We start from the raw sequence: 20,585 nt of genomic DNA, 5'->3' as shown, positions 1-20,585 counted from the left end.
TGGGGTAGAAAGCGAGGTTCATCTTCTCTGCCACAGGTAAGGAGCAGAATCAAGCCCACTTTCCCCATAAAGAAGAAAAGAAATGGGTCCTGACTGAACAAACGAATCATTTAATTAGACTGAAAGAAAAATTTCTTCAAGATAAGAATGTATGATGGGTTGATTGTGTCTCCCTCCACTCCTATCCCGCACACAAACTCACGGGTTGCAATCCTACCACCCAGTACCTCAGAATGTGGCCTTATTTGGAAATAGAGTCATAGTAGATGTAAGTAGTTAAGATGAGGTCACACTGGGGTAAGGCAGGCTCCTAATCCAACATGACTGGGGTTCTTATCAAAAGGGGAAATGAGGACACAGATGTGCACATGGGGAGAACACCACGGGAAGACGAGGGCAGAGGTGAGGTGCTCCTACACACCGAGGGACACCAGAGATGGCCAGCAAACTCTCGTCGCTAGGAGAGAGACCTGGAACAGATTTTCTCTGGAGCCTTCAGCAGTAACCCCACCAACACCTTGACCTTAGGCTTCCAGCCTTCGGAACTGGAAAAGAATAAATTTGGTTGTTTAAGCCACCTAGTTTGGGGTGCTGTGTTACGTCAGTCCCAGCAAACTAATACAGAATTCCCAAGTACTATCCATGTACTCTTAAAAAGATATTTCAAATATAGTTGCCTTGTTAAACTACTCATATAATTAACCATATTCATTTTATAATACATATTCACATAGAATTAACCATACTTAATATATAAATAACTGTAATTTTAGTGAAGGCGGTATTTTAAATAAAATTAGCCATTAATGGGGGAACCTGGCTAGCTTGGTGGATAGAGCACGTGACCTTGATCTCAGGGTCATGAGTTCAAGCCCCACTTTGGGTGTGGAGCCTATTTTAAAAAACAAAACAAAAATAAAAAAAAATAAAATTAGTCATTATTTATCCAGAATAGCATTTGTCTGAGAGCCAAAGCCTAAGTCTCTTCTAGTGTTACGTGTCTCTAATTTTATCAACAAACTGTATGCCAATTCTAACTGCTTCATGATAATCCAGATTAAAATCAGATTTCTATTAATACTGAGGATTTACCTAAAAGGCTTAAGGGATTACATGTGGAAATGCAGCAAAGACTGATGAATAAATCAGTACCTTTATTAAGATACAATTCATTTTTACAATAAACAAAAAAATGTAAATTTGCATTTTCTTATCAGCAACAAACATTTTCTAAGCATGTACTGTTTACAAATCACCATATAAAGTGCTATGGATATATGGAAGCGAGCGGTAATGATACTGCCCCACGAGCCCTACACCGGAGTTGGGAAAGCCAGTGTAAAAGTAAAAACAAGAAACAACGAAGTTAGAGTGTCCACACAAAATGCTATGGATCCTATTGCTTATCAAACTGTTTACACTTTCTCTCACACACAAGGGAGTCGGTCCTCACCCTATTGCATAAGCACATCCGTGGATATTCTCCTTCAAGTAACCTCTCTGACTAAGCCAAGGGAAGAAGAAAGTTTTGTTTCTTTTTTGCATTATCCTCTGTCGGAAGGTTTCTCTTTCTCTGCCCCTAGGACCAGGGCTATTAAAAACCAGGAGGCCCTAGGTGTGGGACTTCTCAGATGACACTCCTTGGTTCCAAAGAAGGGAAACTCTCGAGAAGGGGCGTGTTGTGGGTAGTAAAGAGGTCTTCCGTGGATGCGGACACCTGGTGTAGCTCTTCACTCCCGAAGAGAGAGGACGTTGTCACTGGGTCAGGGAAATGCCATGTCACAACAGGGCTTGGGTAAATGGTAACCTGGCTCACGCCTGCTCTCTGAAACCTAGCACACACCTCCAGTCCTCTTCCTGGCGCTCTCTTTCCCCACCTGTCACATGTACGGAAAAGTGCAAAGTCCTTTAAAGCTTTCTATTCAAAACTACTACCATGCATCTTCTTAATAATTATACAATCCCAGCAGGACAATACTGCTGGCATTCTATGTCTAACTTCTCACGTGTCCCAATCCCAACCCCAGCCCTGCATACAAAAGGCACCCCACCTTTCAATCTTCTCTGAATGTGCTGATTCCCTGGCAATAGCTCTAGTTTCCTTTTCTCATTAGCTCTCAAATGTTGGACTTGAAGTCATTCTATCCAGTAGGAAAGAGCACTCGATGAGGAATCAGTATACCTGGATTCTAGTTCTTTTTTTTTTTTTTTAAAGATTTTATTTATTTATGTGACAGAGAGACAGCCAGTGAGAGAGGGAACACAAGCAGGGGAGTGGGAGAGGAAGAAGCAGGCTCCCAGCAGAGGAGCCCGATGTGGGACTCGATCCCGCAACGCCGGGATCACGCCCTGAGCCGAACGCAGACGCTTTTAACGACTGCGCTACCCAGGCGCCCCCTGGATTCTAGTTCTAAGCCAGCCCCTAACCATCTTAGAAGCTCAGGTAAGTCCTCTCACTTCTCCTGAGTCGGTTTCTTCCCCACTGGTTCATTATGGAGGTAAGAGATGAGATTGCCTTAGCTAAAAAGTAATCCAGAACCAGGTGAGCAAGGTAGCAGAGCTGCTCTTTTTAAAACTGTGGGATAAGCTGGGATGCAAAGCATAGCCCAGCATCAAAATTAAGACCAATTGCACAAGGTGTTGAGTGTAAAAACTGGGTCACTAAAGCCAGGAAGACCCCAAAATTAGCCTTTGTGACACACATGTGAAATTCCACGGCACGGCAGTTACTTTTAGGAGCTTTTTCTCTCTATGCAGGAAAAACAGGAGTGTTTTTCTCCATGCAGTGTCTCTATGATTACTGCCCTTGACTCCATGTGGTTCTGGTAGGGATGCCTAATACTCCTTCCCAATCGAAAACGGGTACATAACCCACGTCAGGTCATTTAGTTGTTCCTCTTGCTAGGAATTTAAATCTGGTGCAGAAAAAAATCCAGCAGCAAAAGGCAGCTGGACTTGAATCAGCAAATGGTAACATCTCAGTCCTCCTGTTGTGAGACCCTCTGGAGCTGCCCTTATAAAGCATTTCCTTTATCAGGTCTCAGTACCCTTCAAAAAAAAAATTTTTTTTTCTAAAGTGGACATTTAGTTTCTCTTGTTTCCACCAAATGATCAAAGTGTATCCTCAAACACTTAGAATTCAAATAGACATAAGTAAAAAAACTTGGGTCTTCATGGGCAGCTGAACTCCTCCAGAGAGCTGGCTAGGAGCAGGCAGGACATGGACTGGAGCCTGCACTGGAAGTGGGAGTGGGAGGGGCAGCGGTGGGTGGACAGTGGACTGTTTCTCATTGAGAAATGAGCTGATTATGCCAGATTATTTCTAAGCTCTAACATCCTATGATTCAAAGTGATTAACTCCATGGCCCAAATGATTAGTGCGATGTTTAAGTGGAATGGAGAGAGAAAAGGCTTTGTCTTTTTCTTTTTTAGTCTTTCTATTTTGGGCAAGGGCATAGTGGACGGAAGTATTCAGAAGTGTAGGGTGACGCATGAATCCGAGCAAGCACTGTAATTCAGGACCGTCTGTGCCGAGGGGCATCAGGCGACAGAACCCTGGTAATAACACTCACGTGACATTGTTCACGTATCTCACAAATTAGTCTTGCCACATCGTGAGGTAAGCCCAGTTTTATTGCTAAATGTATACATTTATCCTTGGGCACTTCTGTGTGTGCCACAAAGTCTTGGTGTTTTCCTTTTCCAGGAATATTCCTTGATGTTAACATCAGCTCATACTTTTGTATCTTGGGCTGCCATGCATTAAAAGTCCTTCATTCATCTTGAAATGTCCCCCGATTTTTCTTGTACACTACCAAGGAGTGTATCTGCTTGGCATCAGACACAGATACACCACTGGTTGCTCTGCTGGCCTGTGATCCTTTTCTGGGGTTTTATGGCTTAGCTGTTCTAGAAGGGATGACAGCAACACACGTGGGCACCATGTTAAGCATGCCTCTGCCTTGGAGCCTTTGCATTTCCGGTTCTGCTGGCCTGGAACACTGTTGGAGGAGGTTGTCAAGAAGACATTACCACTAGTGTGAGCTGGACCTGGGAAGTTGGAGGCTCCACACCCTCTCTCCCCTGTCCTTGTCACAAGCAAGGCTTGGGGCTGCCTAGAAAATGTTCTTTTTCCATTAAAACGGGAGCCAAAAGTCATGGCGTCTAGTGCAGCTGTCTCCCAACTTGGCCATGTTATCTGGGCCGGTGAAGACTTAGTTTCCCTTGGCTGCTATACCAAACTAGAACAAATCTGGTGGCTTAAAACCATACACACCTCTGCTCTTACAGCTGTGGAGGTTAGGAGTCTGAAATCAGTTTAACTGGCCCAGATCAAGATGTCTGCAGGACCATGTTCTCGCTGGAGTCTCTAGGGGAGAATCTGCTGTCCTGAATTTTCCAGCCTTCTTGGACTCATGGCCTCCTCCTCCACCTTCAAGCAGGTGAGGCAGCAGCTTGCCTCAGTGGTGACACCACTTCATTCTGTGTCAGCTCGTCCTCTGCTGCCTCCTCATAAGGCAACTTGGGACCATGTTTAGGGCAAGATAATCTCAAGAGCCTTAAATTGATCACACCTGTAATGTCTCTTACAGTTAAGATACTTTCTCAGATTACAAAAATTAGGACCTTGATGTCTTTGGGGCCATTATTTAGCTGAGCACACTTCTAGATCTTAGTTGTCCTATGTGTTAAGTTTAGGAATTTTGTTGCATGAACGACTATTCATGAGTATATGAGCCTCCTGTCTGTTCTGTTGGATTCTGAGTTGGAAGATGAAAAATTCATTAGTCACTCACATGCAAAGTAACACTATTAGTTGTACATCTTGGGCACTAACCAGAACCCTAATTTGGGGGGTGGAGGGGGGAGCTGGCAAGGGAGCAGGGATGGGATGTTGTTATTCACATGAATCATATTTCACTTGTCGTCTGGCTCAACCAACCAGTTAAAAACAAAAATGGCCTTGTAGCAGGAATTGATACAGAGATGAGCTGGGTTTGGGGCACCTGGGTGGCGCAGTCGTTAAGCGTCTGCCTTCAGCTCAGGGCGTGATGCCAGCATTCTGGGATCGAGCCCCACATCAGGCTCATCCACTAGGAGCCTGCTTCTTCCTCTCCCACTCCCCCTGCTTGTGTTCCCTCTCTCGCTGGCTGTCTCTCTCTGTCAAATAAATAAATAAAATCTTAAAAAAAAAAAAAAGAGATGGGCTGGGTGAGTTCAGTTTCAGCATCTTGAGATTACAGAGTCACTCTTCTGATGAACAGCAAATGCCCCAGTCTTTTTGAGAGGCAAGCCAGTGAAAGGGAAGCCTGTGGGCAGTGAAGTATGCAGAGAGGGTAAGACACAATTTCAAGAGCTTTTTGAGCATGAAATGTTTAACAGCCATATTATGACTTTATTGCTCAAGTTCATTGAAAACAAATAACAAATTTACCAAATGTAAACCCACCCAAAAGTCTGTACCTTTTTCTCTTTCACAGCTCTTTTAAAAATACTATGATTATTTTGGAGCGCCTGGGTGGCTCCGTCAGCTAAGTGTCTGCCTTTGGCTCAGGTCATGATCCCAGGGTCCTGTAATCAAGCCCTGCGTTGGGCTCCCTGCTCAACGGGAAGCCTGCTTCTTCCTCTCCCTCTCCCCCTGCTTGTGTTCCCTCTCTTGCTGTCTCTCTGTCAAATAAGAAATAAAATGTTAAAAAATACTACTATTATTTAATAGTCACATTTTAAAAGAGCAGTCCTTGTTTTTGGTAAGATGTTCTTAGAATGTTAAGATACACAGGATCTGCTTCATCGTAACTGGGGGAGGTGGGAAAATGAAAAGGTATATAGAAGAAATTAGATTGGTTATGAACTGATGATTACTGGTCCTGGGTAATGGGTACAAAGTAATTCATTATACTCACCTCAGCATATTTAAATATGTGTGAAATTTTCATAATCAAAAGTTATTTTTAAACGGGTTGCCACTCGTTTTTAAGAGAACGACACAGCTAAATAGTAAGATTCTTGTTTGCATCGACGTGTACAGTTTCTTACAGAAAACATGGTCAAAGTCCTTATCTAAATGTAGCTAGCTAGGTACACGAACTACTTTCTCAACAAAAGCAGAAGCCTCCTCTGTTAGTTTACTCGATCACCCTGGGAGAGCTGTAGACAGAAGTGATATTTTTAGCTTTCTCTGGAAGCAGAGGTGCTGCTGTGCCTGGGGCCATGGGGTTGGGAACCTGTAGGGCACCATGATGGCATGGGTACATTCTGAGCTTCTATTTAGTCAAAAGCTCTAAAAGAGATTGCCTACCCCAAGAGCGGCACGAGCATATTAAAACAGATAATTACGTTTCATGCTCCAGCCTCTCAATCACGAGTCCTACTGTCTACGTTGCTGTCTTATTTATTCAGCTTACGTGGAAGGTGTGTCTAACGGTGTTCTTCCACAGGTCTCTGATGTAACAGTCTCCCTAAGAAAAATGGACAGAAGAACCTTACCTTCCACGTGGACAATGATGGCAGCATCTTACCTGGCTTCTCTCTTCCAAACCACCCTTTATGTAGATGTCCATCATTTTTCTAAAACAGGCCTATGACTCTCGAACTTCCATTCAAGAGACCTTCATACATAGAGAAAAGAAAGACCAAACTCCATGTTCCATCATTTAAAGACCTCTACCTGCTGGTCTGTGATGACTTCAACAATAGTTTCAACTTATTCTCTGTGCCTCTTTCTTCCTAACCACCCTCTTCTTTTTTTTTTTAAATCCCTGATGGCACATGTTTTGATTCTTTGAACTGATCGTGAATCTTGCCAGTTCCCTCACTTCCAAGTTGAACAAAATCATTTGCATGTGTTTTTATCTTTGTAAAAGTTGTGATTTTCTTCTTTTGCTGGCAAAATCTTTGTGTGACTGCATGTATGTTTACCCCTATCTTCTTGTGTTTTTGTTTCTAGTACATTCTTTCCGTTCATTGTCCCATGTGGTAACACTACATCGCAGTACTATCACTTCTGGTCACGAGGATTTGACTTCGACTTTATCCTTAGTGCTCTGTGCAGTGCTTTGGCGTATTGTCAGGCACTTGCTGTATGGAGTGAGATGTGAGAGGGGGATGCAATCTTTGAAGTCTCCTGGGTCTGTGGCTTCAAGAGGGGGAGGCACACCTTCCTTGGGCTCTGGGATTGCCTCGGTCCACTGCCACCCACTTCAGGCCCGACCCCACTCTCAGGCTACCTGCTATGTTGTATTCTTTTTCCAATGCTGCATAGCTAGTCACCACAAACTTAGAGGCTTAAGACCATATCCATTTCTTATCTCATAGTTCTGTAGATCGGAGGACCAGGTGGGCTTGTCTGGGTTCTCTGCTCGGGGTCACTAGGCGTCATCGAATTCTGCCAACCACACCTGCCTCCCTGTCTTGGCTAACGGTGGCACATCGAACAGAAATGATACTCAGCAAGGGCTTGTGTGCACTCAAGTTTAGGGGCAGGTAGGGAATTCCTAGAGACGGAGGGAGGGAGAAGCTAGCAAAAAAGGAGACAATCAGGATAGAGGGCACAAACTGACAATGAGAAAGTGCTCACTAAAGTTTATGGGCAAGGGTACTTCATATACCTCCTAGGGTATCCACCATTTTATAAACAACAGGCTAAATGCACCGTCTGAGATACCTCTAATGTGGTTAAAATACTAGACTATTGGGGCACCTGGGTGGCTCAGTCGTTAAGCGTCTGCCTTCAGCTCAGGGTGTGATCCCGGCTCCTCCGCTGGGAGCCTGCTTCTTCCTCTCCCACTCCCCCTGCTTGTGTTCCCTCTCTCTCTGTGTCTCTCTGTCAAATAAATAAATAAAATCCTTAAAAAAAAATACTAGACTATTGCAATAATGTATTAATGAAATAAATTATATAAAAAAACTAATTACTATAAAGTACTAACCAAACTTAAAGTATTAAAATGTTTCATATTATATTAATATGTTTGATATATAAAAGATAGCTAACAGTTCTTGTATGTTTATTATATGTCAAGTCCTATGCCTTCACATTGCTTATGTCTCTCAGCAATCCTGTCCGGTGAGTAGTATTGTTATCCCCATTTTACAGGTGAAGAAACTGATTAAAAGAAAAATTTGGGGGGCGCCTGGGTGGCACAGCGGTTAAGCGTCTGCCTTCGGCTCAGGGCGTGATCCCGGCGATCTGGGATCGAGCCCCACATCAGGCTCTTCCGCTATGAGCCTGCTTCTTCCTCTCCCACTCCCCCTGCTTGTGTTCCCTCTCTCGCTGGTTGTCTCTATCTCTGTCGAATAAATAAATAAAATCTTTAAAAAAAAAAAAAAAAAAAAAAGAAAAATTTGGGGACTTACCCAGAAATCATGCAGTCGGGATGATAGAACCAAAATTCAAATGCAGGTCTACTGCCAGTCATTCATAAACATTATGTAATCTATGGATATGAAAGAAAGCGTGAAAGAGGCAGTTACAATGAGAAAGAAAGGGCCAGACCTGAGGACAGACCGACAGATGGAGAGAACAAACATGATCCCTACCTCCGCAATTACTGAGTTGGGTTCACTAGCTACGGTAAACTGCTCTAGTTACAATTTCACATCTTTTAAGGAGAACGTCTGGAATTCCCTGTTTCGTATTCATCTGTTTTCATAACTTTCGAAATGAAAATGAGTTCTTGGGCATTTGCTTGTTATTTATGACTTTGCACATTTTTTTTCCCTTGCCAATTCGTCAGGGGTACCTTCTGTAACTGGGACCAAGATGAAGAATTATCGTACTGATTAAATTGCGGGCGACAGAACAAAATGACCTCATTAGAATCAACCCCAAACCTAGCCATGAGGAAACGTTCCTTACTTACATAAAAAGCAAGATCATGGGGTCGTGGAGGGGCGGCTACACTAGGAAAGCAATCTGATGCAGGGAAAGCTGGAGAGGAACAAGGAACGGCAAGTGACGAAGGGAGATGGAGAGCAAGGAGAAACGGTAGGCTGGAAAATAAACACCATTGGAAATGTGGCTATTAGTTTGGGGGGGAAATGTGGATCCTTAGATCACGGGGAGATTTTAAATGTCACTCTGTACATAACTAGATTTGTCTTGTCACTATTATATTTATTGTTTGATTTACCTACTTCTGTATCAATATCATACTGTAGGATTTTATACTGTGTTCTGAGATCTTATAGGGTAAGTCCTCCCTCATTGCTGTTTTTCAAAAACATACTGGTTCCAAAGCAATCTTGAGAACAAAGCTGGAAGCCTCATGCTCCCTGATTTCAAACTACATTACAAATCTACAGTAATTAAGACAGTGTGGTATTGGCATAAAAACAGACATGCTGATCAATGGAACAGAATAGAGAGCTCAGAAATAAACATGTATTAGATACTTCATGTTCTTTATATATACGTTATATTTTTCAACTGTGTGAAACCCATTAATTACTATCATCTCGATTTGAAGATGAGGAGAGTAGGCTCAACCAGAGGGAGTGATTTTCACAAGGATCCACTTCTGGCAGAGGGAACCCATGTAGGGCTTGGTCTCCAGCTCAGGGGCCCTACTTGTCTTTGGGTTTATTTGATATTTACTTGACACTTGTTTAATACCTAGTATGTGTCAGGCACTGTTCAATGTGATGAAATAGCAGTGAACAAAATAGACACAAATTTCTGTCCTCATAGAATTTATATTCTATTATGTTGGCAAGGTCCTGGGTTTATTTCATTCGTATCCTAAGAAATTTATCAACACATACCCATGATAACACTCCATTCAGAGAGATGCTTAATTCTCAGCAGCACCCTGGTCATACTTTCCTTGGGGACCTGGCTTCAACCCTTAACAGGAGAGTTCTGAGCCCAGACTTCCTGTTACTTTGCATATTTTGACAAAAAGAGCTGGAAGTATGCATTTGTATTTGTGATTTGGGTTTTGTTTCCATGATGACTCCCAAGTGATGACGGCCGACTGAGCATTTCCAACGGGAGTACCTCCGCTTCTGTTCTGCTTTTTTGAGGGCTTGAGCAGCACAAGGCCAGGCGATACCGTAGCTGGCACGGGTTGGAGGCTCCTTAAACACTGGATCCAAACTCTACCTGTATGTGCCAATTCAAAGAACCTTTCATTCAGTAATCTCCACAGCCCCCTACACTTCCTGTAACTTGTGTCTCACGTTACTTTTATGCTGCTAGAAGTATGTCTTAAAATGCTGCTATGAGTGTGGTAAAACTTCTACAAAAACGAATTTTTTACTTTCAAAATACTTTAACAGGCAGTAAGCAGAAAGTGCTACCATAACTGTTGAAGCTCATGGACATAATGAGGCAGATGCAAATTTCTTGGCATCCATAGAAATACGAGTATCCGGGCTATAAAGCACCTTGATACAGGCATGCTTAGGTCTCAAAGATGGAAATCTTGGAGCAGCCTGCCACCTTCAGGATAACTTCCCAACTAACTCCACCGGAGAAAACTGGCTTTAGCCTCTATCAATTTCAAAGACCAATCCCAGTAAAAACACATTTCATGACAATCAATGGTGCAAGCTATGTTCCTTGCAATACTCTCACTATGATTAAGTATTATATTTAATAATTACATCAGTTTTCTTTAAATAAAATTTCCCCTTTCTTTGATTATTTTTAAAAAATTATTTTTATTCAATTATCTTTACATCAATTCTTTCCTTGCTTTTCCCTGGTTAAAAACAACCAACCAACTTTATTTTCCTAAAGAAAGCTGAGAACACTAAAAACAGCTCTTACAGGCACAGTCTGTGGAAAATATGGTAACTTTGGAAACCCTGCTTTTAGTGGGTCCTTTTTATGGATTAATGACATTTCTAAAGAATTGTAAATAGAAGGAGCAACACAGTAATCTGGTTAGAAATGGGGAGCAGGAGGAGGCAGGGAGAGAGAGAGAGAATGTGTAGCAACACTGGTGTTTTTTTCTAATATCTTACTGGCTATTCCTTTCACTAAGTTACACAGAAGTCTCCCTGACTTCAAAAGAATGTGAAAGGCAGGACGAATGAGAAATAAGCTAGGGAATGATGCAGTGACTCAGAACTTAATAGTATACAGAAATAACACAAGTTGGTATCAAAAATAAACAGAAGAGAAAGGACAACACGACTGAAACCGATATTGATGTAGGAAAGAACGTTAGGGTTGGGAGCCAAGGGCCACGAAAGAATTCTTGAGATGTCTTTGGTGCAAAAAGGTGATTTCACTAAGCATGGGGACAGGACCCATGGGTAGAAAGAGCTGCACCAGGGTCATGGGGACTGGCCCATTATATACTTTCAAGTTGGGAGGGGGTTAGGGATAGTGTAAGTCTCTAAGGAATTCTGGAAGCAAGGTTTCTTGAGGGGGCTAGCTATTGCTGGGAAAAGGTCATTTATTATCGTCTAATAAAACCTTAGTCATGAGACCCTTCTGATGTATATCAGTGGGCCATATGCTTGGGGGTGATTGCCAACATGTATCTTGGGGGGTTTAGAGATGAAGTTTCCAAAGGAATTTTTATATGTTAAAGTAGACTTACAGGATCCTGGGGGCAGGGGGAGGGTTCGGGCTAGGGTGCCTTTTGCCCTTAACAAAGTATTAACATTGAGGCAGTTGAGTCCCCAGGGGAATGTCACTCTGCCTGTTTCAAGGACTTGTCAGTGGGCTCTATGTAGTTAGGAAATGTAGTAATTTTTCTTCTGCCTTTGTTTCCCACAACAATACAATCAAGTCAAATTGCCTTAGGAGAGGCAGATGTAAAAGATCTAAGAAAAAGAGAACAAGGGGCGCCTGGGTGGCACGGGCGGTTAAGCGTCTGCCTTCGGCTCAGGGCGTGATCCCAGTGTTCTGGGATGGAGCCCCACGTCAGGTTCCTCCGCTGGGAGCCTGCTTCTTCCTCTCCCACTCCCCCTGCTTGTGTTCCCTCTCTCGCTGGCTATCTCTATCTCTGTCTAATAAATAAGTAAAATCTTTAAAAAAAAAAAAAGAAAAAGAGAACAAGGTATTTCAGAAAGGCATCAGGCTTCGGCACAGGAACATAAAGGGCATTTAAATAAAAGAGTGAGAACAAATACTTGTTGGGAAAGAATACACTTCTTATTTTGAGATTTTTATTATTGTTATTTTTTTTGAGATTTATTTTTATTTTTTTAAGTCATCTCTGCACCCAACCTGAAACTCGAACCCACAACCCTGAGATGAAAAGTTCCACGCTGCTCCCACCAGCCAGTTCCCCCAAAGAACACACTTTCATTATTTTCCTCTTGGGAAACAGGAAAGGGTGATTTTAGGACCTTCCCTTATCTGGTGCACTTAGTTCCATTTTTATTGGCCTTTCTTTGGCTACACTGTCCTGTCAAAGGATTTCAAGGTCAATGTCCTTACCACTTTGATTCTCTATTCAGCCAGCAACTTCGGAATCACATGGAAAGCTTGAACCACAGCCGGTGCTCACTCCGGAGGAATTAAATTCCAAAGTCTGCGGTGAGGCCTGGCACTGTTTTAAAGCTTCCCGCCGAAGTGCCCAAGTCTGCAGGGGTGAGAACCTCCGCAGATCGGAAGCCCCGCCTCCTCCCGAGGGACGCAGCCAAAGGTGTGCACAAGCCTCTCGCCCAGAAGGGAGGAGCTCCTTTTGACTCAGGGGGTACACGCGGTGTGCGCCCTCCCGACCGCTAGGGGGCGAGCCGGGCGCACTTAGCGCCCATTTTCCGGCGTGTAGCGGGGTCGAGCCCACAGTGCGCATGCTCGATGCGTCCCAGAGGTCGCAGGCGCCGGTGTTTTCCACGTGCAGCGTGAAGCAGAGGACATCATGTTGTGAGGAGATGGGGGCCTCGGTGTCTCGCGCAATCAGGAATGTCAACCTAGAGAGCCGGGCAGAACGGGAAATCAGCAAGATGAAGCCCTCTCCCGCTCCCAGGCACCCCTCCACCAAGAGCCTCCTGCAAGAGCAGATGAGCCGTAAGTGGTGCAAGGGCACTTCGGAACTCCGCGCGCGGGCTCCCGGGGCGGGCCGGGCGGTTCCGCGCAGGTTGATCTTGGCGGGGGGTGGAGGGCGGGTAGGACTGGGGTCGGCGGCAAAGTCTGATCAGCCGAGCGCGGAAGGGTGGAGCCCCCAGGCCGGTGACATTGAGAGAGTCGCAGTGCGCCCGCGGCGGAGTGGCGGCTCCGCCCACTTCGTAGTTCCGGCGGTGGCGGCCGCTGCCCCTGCTGCCCCGGCTCTCGGAGGCTTTTATCTTTACTGGCTACCGACTTGCTGCAGGGAATCCGAAAATGGAAGGGATCGTGTGCCTCGGAAATGCTCTCTAGGTATCTTCACAGAGCGATGGACGCCGAGCCCGACCTAGCATTTTGAGTTACGTGTACAGTACTTCCCGTATTGTCCGAGTGGTTGTTAAACAGAAAATTAAAAGTGGCTGTCTTGTGTTAAGTGTTAGGATCTTAGAGGAAATTTTCTTTGGTTTTAGTATTTGACATTCTTTTTCTTTCCGTAGGCTATCCAGAAATTAAGGGAGAAATTGCTAGAAAAGATGACAAACTGCTGTCGTTACTAAAAGATGTGTACGTTGATTCCAAAGATCCTGTGTCTTCTGTGCAGGTAATGTGTGTCTTAATTCAGCAGATAAGTAACTTAACCTTTTTTGTGCTCCAGGAAAACGATCGAGAGACGTGTGGTAGGTAGTAAAAGAGAGTGAGTGCTCTGCATGTTTGAAACTGTCAGTGTAGTTGTGACCAGAATACAGTGCATTGGCAAAACTTACGCGTAGTGGTGATGTTATTTCACAGTTTATAGGATTTGGTAAAGTACTTCTAGTGGTTGTCATTTGAATCACCAAAGGAGAGCTTTAATACTGTTTTCTCATCCTTCAGTGGATTGAGTTTTGTTTTAATTTGAGGGATTCCTTTAGTGTTGTGTTGTTGGTGTTTGGTTTTTGGTTTTTTTTTAAAGATATGTTCAGATAGGAAATGTAAAAATTTGGAGATTACAGAATACATTGAGACTGGGAACCTATATGTAAATCCATATATAAATGCCAGGCACAAGTGCTTTGTATATAGTTATGAACAAAGCAGACCTCCTTCTTGCTCGCAGTGCTTAGAATATTGTGAGGGACACAGACATTAAACAGATGAGCAACCAAAAGTACATAATTACTGATACGTCTGTGAAGAACAAGTATAGTCACTGTGAGTATATCAGAGGGACCTGTTTGTGATTGGACAGGGTGGCTTCTGAGAAAGTGACATTTAAGCCCCAGACTGAAGGATGAGTCTGAGTTAACTAGATGAATTTGTTGGGGCAGGAAGGTTCTAGGTAGGGGAAAGGGTTTGATTAAAGGAGAGAGAAGTGCCAATGACAACTCCCAGATTTCTTTCCATTCTAAAATTCTCTGGTACTCTGTCTAGATAGGCAATACTGTTTGCACAGAGTTATTAATATAATTTTCATTAGATAAGTGAAATAAAATTCATGTAAAATACGGTTTGTGAATTGTTGCATGTAAGAGCAATTAGAGGGTTCATTTATCACCAGATGTTCCTATAAAAAAGATAGAAGGGTTGATCTTCATATTCTTTGTGTCGAATACTTCCATCAGTAGCAGGTGTTGAATAATAACTTCCAACTGTTGTTTTTCTTATGCTATACTAAATCATACATTCAAAAATTGGCCCTTGGCGAGTGAAAAAAATTTAACAGTTTTAATGCGTACAGTTACATAGATACATAAAGAGATATATAGTGGTATTAAAATTTTATGGGAGGTATTAGGAAAAGTCTAAAAAGACTCATGGGGGAATGACAATGAAAAAGTTGAAGTACCTATTTATGTTTTGTCCCTTTTTCTCTTTTGGGTAGTTCCTAGTTTTCTTAATTTGCGATGTCTCTAGACATTAGTGATATCATATGTCAAATAATTTATTTTTGTGTGGCTTTTTAACTTATTGCTGTTCAGAATTCTGTCAGATATGTTAGCCTTTTTGTTCTTCATGGTATTGGAAGTCTGGACTCTAACATAAAAACGGTTTTCTGTATTTTCTCTAGTACTCTTACGACTATATATTTTATATTAAAATCTTTATTTGGCAATAAATGTAGTGTTTGGTGTGTGGAGATCTTTTCACCTGTTGTCTAAATATAATTTACTGAATAACCCAGTCTTTTCTCCACTCACTTAAAATACTAATACATGTAAGTCTGTTTATGGATTCATCAGTTCTAGTTATTTTTCTATTTTGACACTAGGATCATATTATATTAATTAATGGAGCTTTGTAATGTATCTTGATACCTGTTAAGACTTTTCTTTTTCCCCAAAAGTTTCGTGGCTCTTGTCACACTATTTTTTTTTCCGGATGAACTTGAGAATCACATTGTCAGGTTCTTTAATTAATTAAAAAGATATATTTATTTGAGATAGAGTGTACCTGCCTAACTCGCAGGGCGGGTGGGGGGTAGGGAGGTGGCCATTCTCAAGCGGACTCCCCGCTGAGCGCAGAGCTCTATGCAGGGTTCATCTCACACCCCTGAGATCAGGACCTGAGCCGAAATCAAGAATCAGATGCTTAACTGAGTGAGCCACCCAGGCGCCCCTCAAATTGTCTAATAAGTCTGATTTGGATTTTGAGTGTAATTGAATTGAAATGTATAGATTAATTTGATAATTAACATCTTTGTATTGAGTCTATGGGGCATAAAGGGAAGGCTGTTACTATGGGATCTTTTTTCACCCTAAGTTTTTTAAGCTATTTATTGCCAGTGTGGCAGAAAGTGAGTGATTTTTGTATTGCAGCTACCCACGTTGCTGTTATTACTAGCTTTTCAGTTGATTCTGTTACTTTTCTGAAGATACTTTCTGTCATCGGCATAGAATTACAGTTTTTCTCTCTGATATTTATACTACTTTTATTATGTTTGTAGCATTAACATAGCAGTGAAAGTTGGTGTTCTATCCTGTTCTTCCTTTATTGAAGGTGCCTCTAATGTTTCAGCATTAATTATAATAAAATCCTAAGGTTTCTGATTAAAAGATACTTCTGTCACATTGGAGACTTTTTTATTTTTAATTTGCTAAGAGTTTTTTTTTTTTTTTAATCAAGAGAGGATGTTGAATTTTATCAAGTTTTTTTCAGTGTCATAATAATTTCATTATTTAATATTAATCAGAAGGGAAATTTGAATAAAAGTAGATATGGAGTGGAAGAAGGATTACCTGGGAATATAAAGTTAAGAGAAGCTTTGAGTTCTGGAAAGCGAAGAAGTTGGGAAGAGTGTTTCAAACCAAAGTTACAGTATAAAGGTAGGAGTGTGTGATGTCTTTGGAGAACAGTTAATAGTTCATTACAGTCAGGGGAAAGTGAGAGCAATACTTTTGGGAGAAATGAGATAGGATGGACGTAATAGGGATCCAATCATGAAGGTCCTTACTTATCTTGCTAAGGAATTTGGGTTTTATCTTGAGGACAGTGGGTAGTCTTTGAAGAGTTTCGTGTAATGTTGGCTTCATAATGGACTGGGAGGGAACAAAATGCATTTTATTGCCATCAAAGGACACCAATTGGAAGGCTTTTGTAGTAGTTCCCACAAGATTCATTGGCTTGGACTAAGGTGACGTAGCGATGGGGAGAGAAGTGAATGGGTTCAAGAGGGACTTAGAAGTCATTATCAACAGGATTTGGTCACTGATTGTGAGGAAGAGGGAGAGGTCAAGTATAATGTAACAGAAGCTTTAAGTTTTGGAATGGGATATGGAGGGAAGTGATATTGGTCACTGAGATAGAGAATATGGGGATAGAATTGGATTTTCAGAGGAAAGAGGTAAGTTTAGTTTTAGATATGTTGATTTTGAGGTGCTGATAGATTTTAAAAAATTAATTTTTTAAAGTGTTTTATTTAGAGAAGGCATGTGTGCACACGTGCAAGCAGGGGGAGGGACAGGGTGAGAGAGAGAGAATCCTCAAGCAGACTCCCTGCTGAGCGCAGAGCCCAACACATGGGGCTGGGTCCCACAGCGCTGAGATCACAACCTGAGCCAAAATCAGGAGTTGGACACTCAGCTGACAGAGCTACCCAGGCGCCCCATTGAGGTGCTTGTAGATTATCCAAGTAAAGATGCCCATTAGGCATTTGGGAATTTAGATCTGTAAGTAAGAAGAGAGGTCTAGGTTTGAGATCAGCTTTGAAAGTTACTAACATGTAGGTATTAACAAAATCCAAGGGGTATGTGGGATTACTTCAGTAGAATGCAAAGAGTAAAAAGAGGACCTGGGCCAGAATTTGGAGCATGCTAACCTTCAGGAGGCAGCTGAAGGGAATCTACAAGAACAAAGAAGGGAACCACTGGAAAGAGAAATGGAAAACTAGGAGAAGGGGTGGCATGGAAACCAAGGGGAAAGATTATTATGGGTGTTGGAGTGGTCAGTAGTATCGGATGCTGTAGTGAGTTCACGTAAAGCCTGAAAAGTGTCCTCTGCATTAAGATCTAATCCTGGATTAGAGATCCCAACTATCAGTATCTTTAAAGCTTAACTAAGAAGGAAACTGGCCATAAAAGGGACTGTTGGTTCAGGTTTGGTGGCCAATTTTAAAAGGTACTGACTACAGCATTTATATATATATATATATATATTTTTTTTTTTTTTTTAAAGATTTTATTTATTTATTCAACAGAGACAGAGACAGCCAGTGAGAGAGGGAACACAAGCAGGGGGAGTGAGAGAGGAAGAAGCAGGCTCATAGCAGAGGAGCCTGATGTGGGGCTCGATCCCAGAACGCCGGGATCACGCCCTGAGCCGAAGGCAGACGCTTAACCGCTGTGCCACCCAGGCGCCCCAGCATTTTTATATTTTGACCAAATAGCAGGAGTAGGCAAGGTGCAGTTGAAAGAAAAAGGAAAAAGGAATGATTGGCGTGGCCAGCAACGAATGACATACAGAGCACACAATGCAAAGATTACGCTTGGTTGGTAAGACAGATGGAAAGATGGGTATACATAGGTTGTTTTATGTTTGTTGGGGTATATTGGAAGCATAAGTTTATTTTTTCTCACAAGGCAAGATCTCTAGCAATGTTTGAATTCGTTTAAGGTGTTTGGAGGCATTGAATATAAAATACAAAACTAGGAAATGGAGTGAAGATTATCGAGTAAGCTCTTAGGGCAGAATCAGAATTCCGCCCTTGTAAGACAGTTTTAATCTAATCCATTAGTTTTTGTTCTTTAATATACATGAAATAATGTGAGTGGATACAGTCAACTGTTAATGTTCTAGAACTACCTAAATTTCTTAACAGTGATTGAGCTATAGTTACGTAATGGCCGTGGGGCACAAGTGCCATCAAACTACGTGTCATTGTAAGGAGAAAAGGTAGTTTGGAGAAGCATGTGCAGAATTTATTTGAAGAAGTATAGTGGAAATTTGAGAAACGTGAAAGTAGATATCAAATCTTTTCTCTCATCTTGAAAGCCTTTTGTTTTGTTTTTTGATACTAGGTGAAAGATGCTGGAACACGTCAAGAGCCAAAGGAGTTCAGATTGGCAAAAGGCCGTGACTTTAACATGATGAATATCAAGAACATTCCCAAAGGCAAAATTTCCATTGTAGAGGCATTGACACTTCTCAGTAACCATAAACTTTATCCAGAAACGTGGACTGCTGAGAAAATAGCAGAAGAATACTATCTAGAACAGAAAGACGTAAAATCCCTTCTCAAATATTTTGTTACTTTTGAGGTCAAAGTCATCCCTCCTGAAGACAAGAAAGCTATACCGTCAAAATGAAGAAAATTTTGAAATTACTTTTCCTATATGTTCTCCCCATTCCTATGCCCTGTTTAGTTTCTCATTTTCAGCATGTTAAATTATACAAATTACTGAATGTTTAAAGCTCCCTTTTTGGGAGAACGTACTATTTATTGGGCTTTGCTGAATTTTCAGGATTGCTGATAGAATGAATTTTATTTTCTTGTAAAGTTTAATTTGGTTTAGGCATATGTTCATATGAATATCATCAAGACTAAGCAGCACATATATAAATTGATTACAAATAAAAAACTTAAATTGTAATTTTAGGCACATCATATCATCAGCTTTTAGATTGGTCTTATGGCCTCTTGGGAAATGTCAGGAATCTCATTTACATTCAAAGTGTCGCCGTCCAATTTAGGTGGTTAATTTATTCTTCGTATGGAATTGTGAAAGTAAGAGTTTTCCTAACTCTTATGACTATGATATTTTCTTGTTAGGGAAAGGGAGACTTAACAGGGAGGTAGGATAACAGTATCCCAAATGAAAGCAGACAGGAAAGTGGAGACAAAATCGAGAGTACATTTTATTATTACAGGGAATAAGAGTTAGTGAGGACTTCTCTTGTTTTGAACTGTTTTATTTATGTATGGAATAACTTCTTAAAATTATAAGAAGGTATTTTCAAAATTTTAGCCATCTCTGTTTTGACCAACAGGTAGATCCAAAAAGCTTTCAGAGAGGCAGGCAGTTGTAGGAGCTATTAGGAAATGTAACTTCTCTGGATTTAATATAAAAATACAAGAAAATTGTAAAGGGTTAAATCGCAGAACCATGGTAAATGAAATTTAGTGACAAATTATATATATTTTCTAATTTCTAAAAATACTGGTTGAAAGGAGAGGAGAAAATTGCAAGAAGTAGCTTAAAATTTGAACATTGGAAGGGACCTGGGAAATTGCTCTTCCATCCGTTGAACCAGCTTAGGAGTACAGTGTGTACCAGTACTAGGGTCTTGAGTGAGATTGTATACGTTTAGCTGTGTCGTATTACCACTTGTGGGATCTTAGGTAGATTGTGTAACCTCTTTGAGACTGAATTTCCTCTATAAAATGAGTATAACGCTGCCTTATTTAAATCTAATGGTTACTGTGAAGATAAATGATAATAAAGGACTCAACGAATACGACTTATTTTTTGCAGTTAAGAACAGAGAGCTGGGGAGTTTCATGACCCATTTGGGATTATTCTCTAGTTTATGACATAGCCAGGCCCAGAAACTAGGCTTTCAGATTCCTAGTGGTGTTTTTTCTGCTGTGCCTAAAGGAAGCATATTTCAGAAGAGCAGAAAGTGTACGTTTTAGGAATATTGGAGAATGTGGTAAGAAAAATTCAGGTTATCTGTGTCTTTCTGAAGGAAGACAGACATTTTACTACTTCCCAGGGATTCCCCTGGAAATGCTCTGGAAGATGGTAAGAATCCAGCATGATGATAGAATGAAGCATTTGCAATGCTGAGAGGAGAAAAATGGACTGAGATGGGGAATTTTTTAACTTGTTTTCAACTGCACTGTCTGTATGTGAATAAACTGTACCTTGTTTATATGTGGTTCAAAACAGTAGTTCTTTTAAGAAAACAACTATGAAATTGCATTTTAAAACTCCATATATCAGTCATCAAAACTCTTTATCAAATAAAGGTCAGTACTTGAATTACTAAGACTACTATTTCTGAGCCATCTTCCCTGTTCAAATCTATACTGTGGTTAGGCATCTGTAAATCTGGCTGTTACATGGTGTCACATGATAAAATAAAGTACTTCCCAAAAATTTCA

General features: G+C 41.5%; 1 protein-coding gene and 1 long non-coding RNA gene across 2 annotated transcripts in view; one reads left to right on the top strand and one right to left on the bottom strand.

Moving 5' to 3' along the window:
* Nucleotides 1–12,789, bottom strand: part of LOC123798543 (uncharacterized) — a 21,089-nt gene extending 8,300 nt beyond the window's left edge. The window contains exons 1-3 of the long non-coding RNA XR_006781361.2: nucleotides 12,398–12,789; nucleotides 8,356–8,435; nucleotides 6,519–6,608 (exon numbers count right to left, since the gene is read on the bottom strand). This is a non-coding gene — a long non-coding RNA (uncharacterized LOC123798543). The remainder of the gene's footprint in view (nucleotides 1–6,518; nucleotides 6,609–8,355; nucleotides 8,436–12,397) is intronic.
* On the top strand, nucleotides 12,739–20,585 carry NDUFAF4 (NADH:ubiquinone oxidoreductase complex assembly factor 4). Its single transcript, XM_045807036.2, has 3 exons — nucleotides 12,739–12,970; nucleotides 13,504–13,607; nucleotides 18,499–20,585. Exons 1-3 carry the CDS (start codon nucleotides 12,754–12,756, stop codon nucleotides 18,784–18,786), a joined length of 609 nt encoding a protein of 202 aa, XP_045662992.1. The 5' UTR covers nucleotides 12,739–12,753; the 3' UTR covers nucleotides 18,787–20,585.

Source organism: Ursus americanus, chromosome 11 (assembly GCF_024610735.1).
Source record: "Ursus americanus isolate L20-20 chromosome 11, mUrsAme1.1.p, whole genome shotgun sequence".
Lineage (NCBI taxonomy): Eukaryota > Metazoa > Chordata > Mammalia > Carnivora > Ursidae > Ursus > Ursus americanus.
Note: the sequence above shows the minus strand (reverse complement) of the source record. Positions and strands in the feature narration are given on the sequence as shown.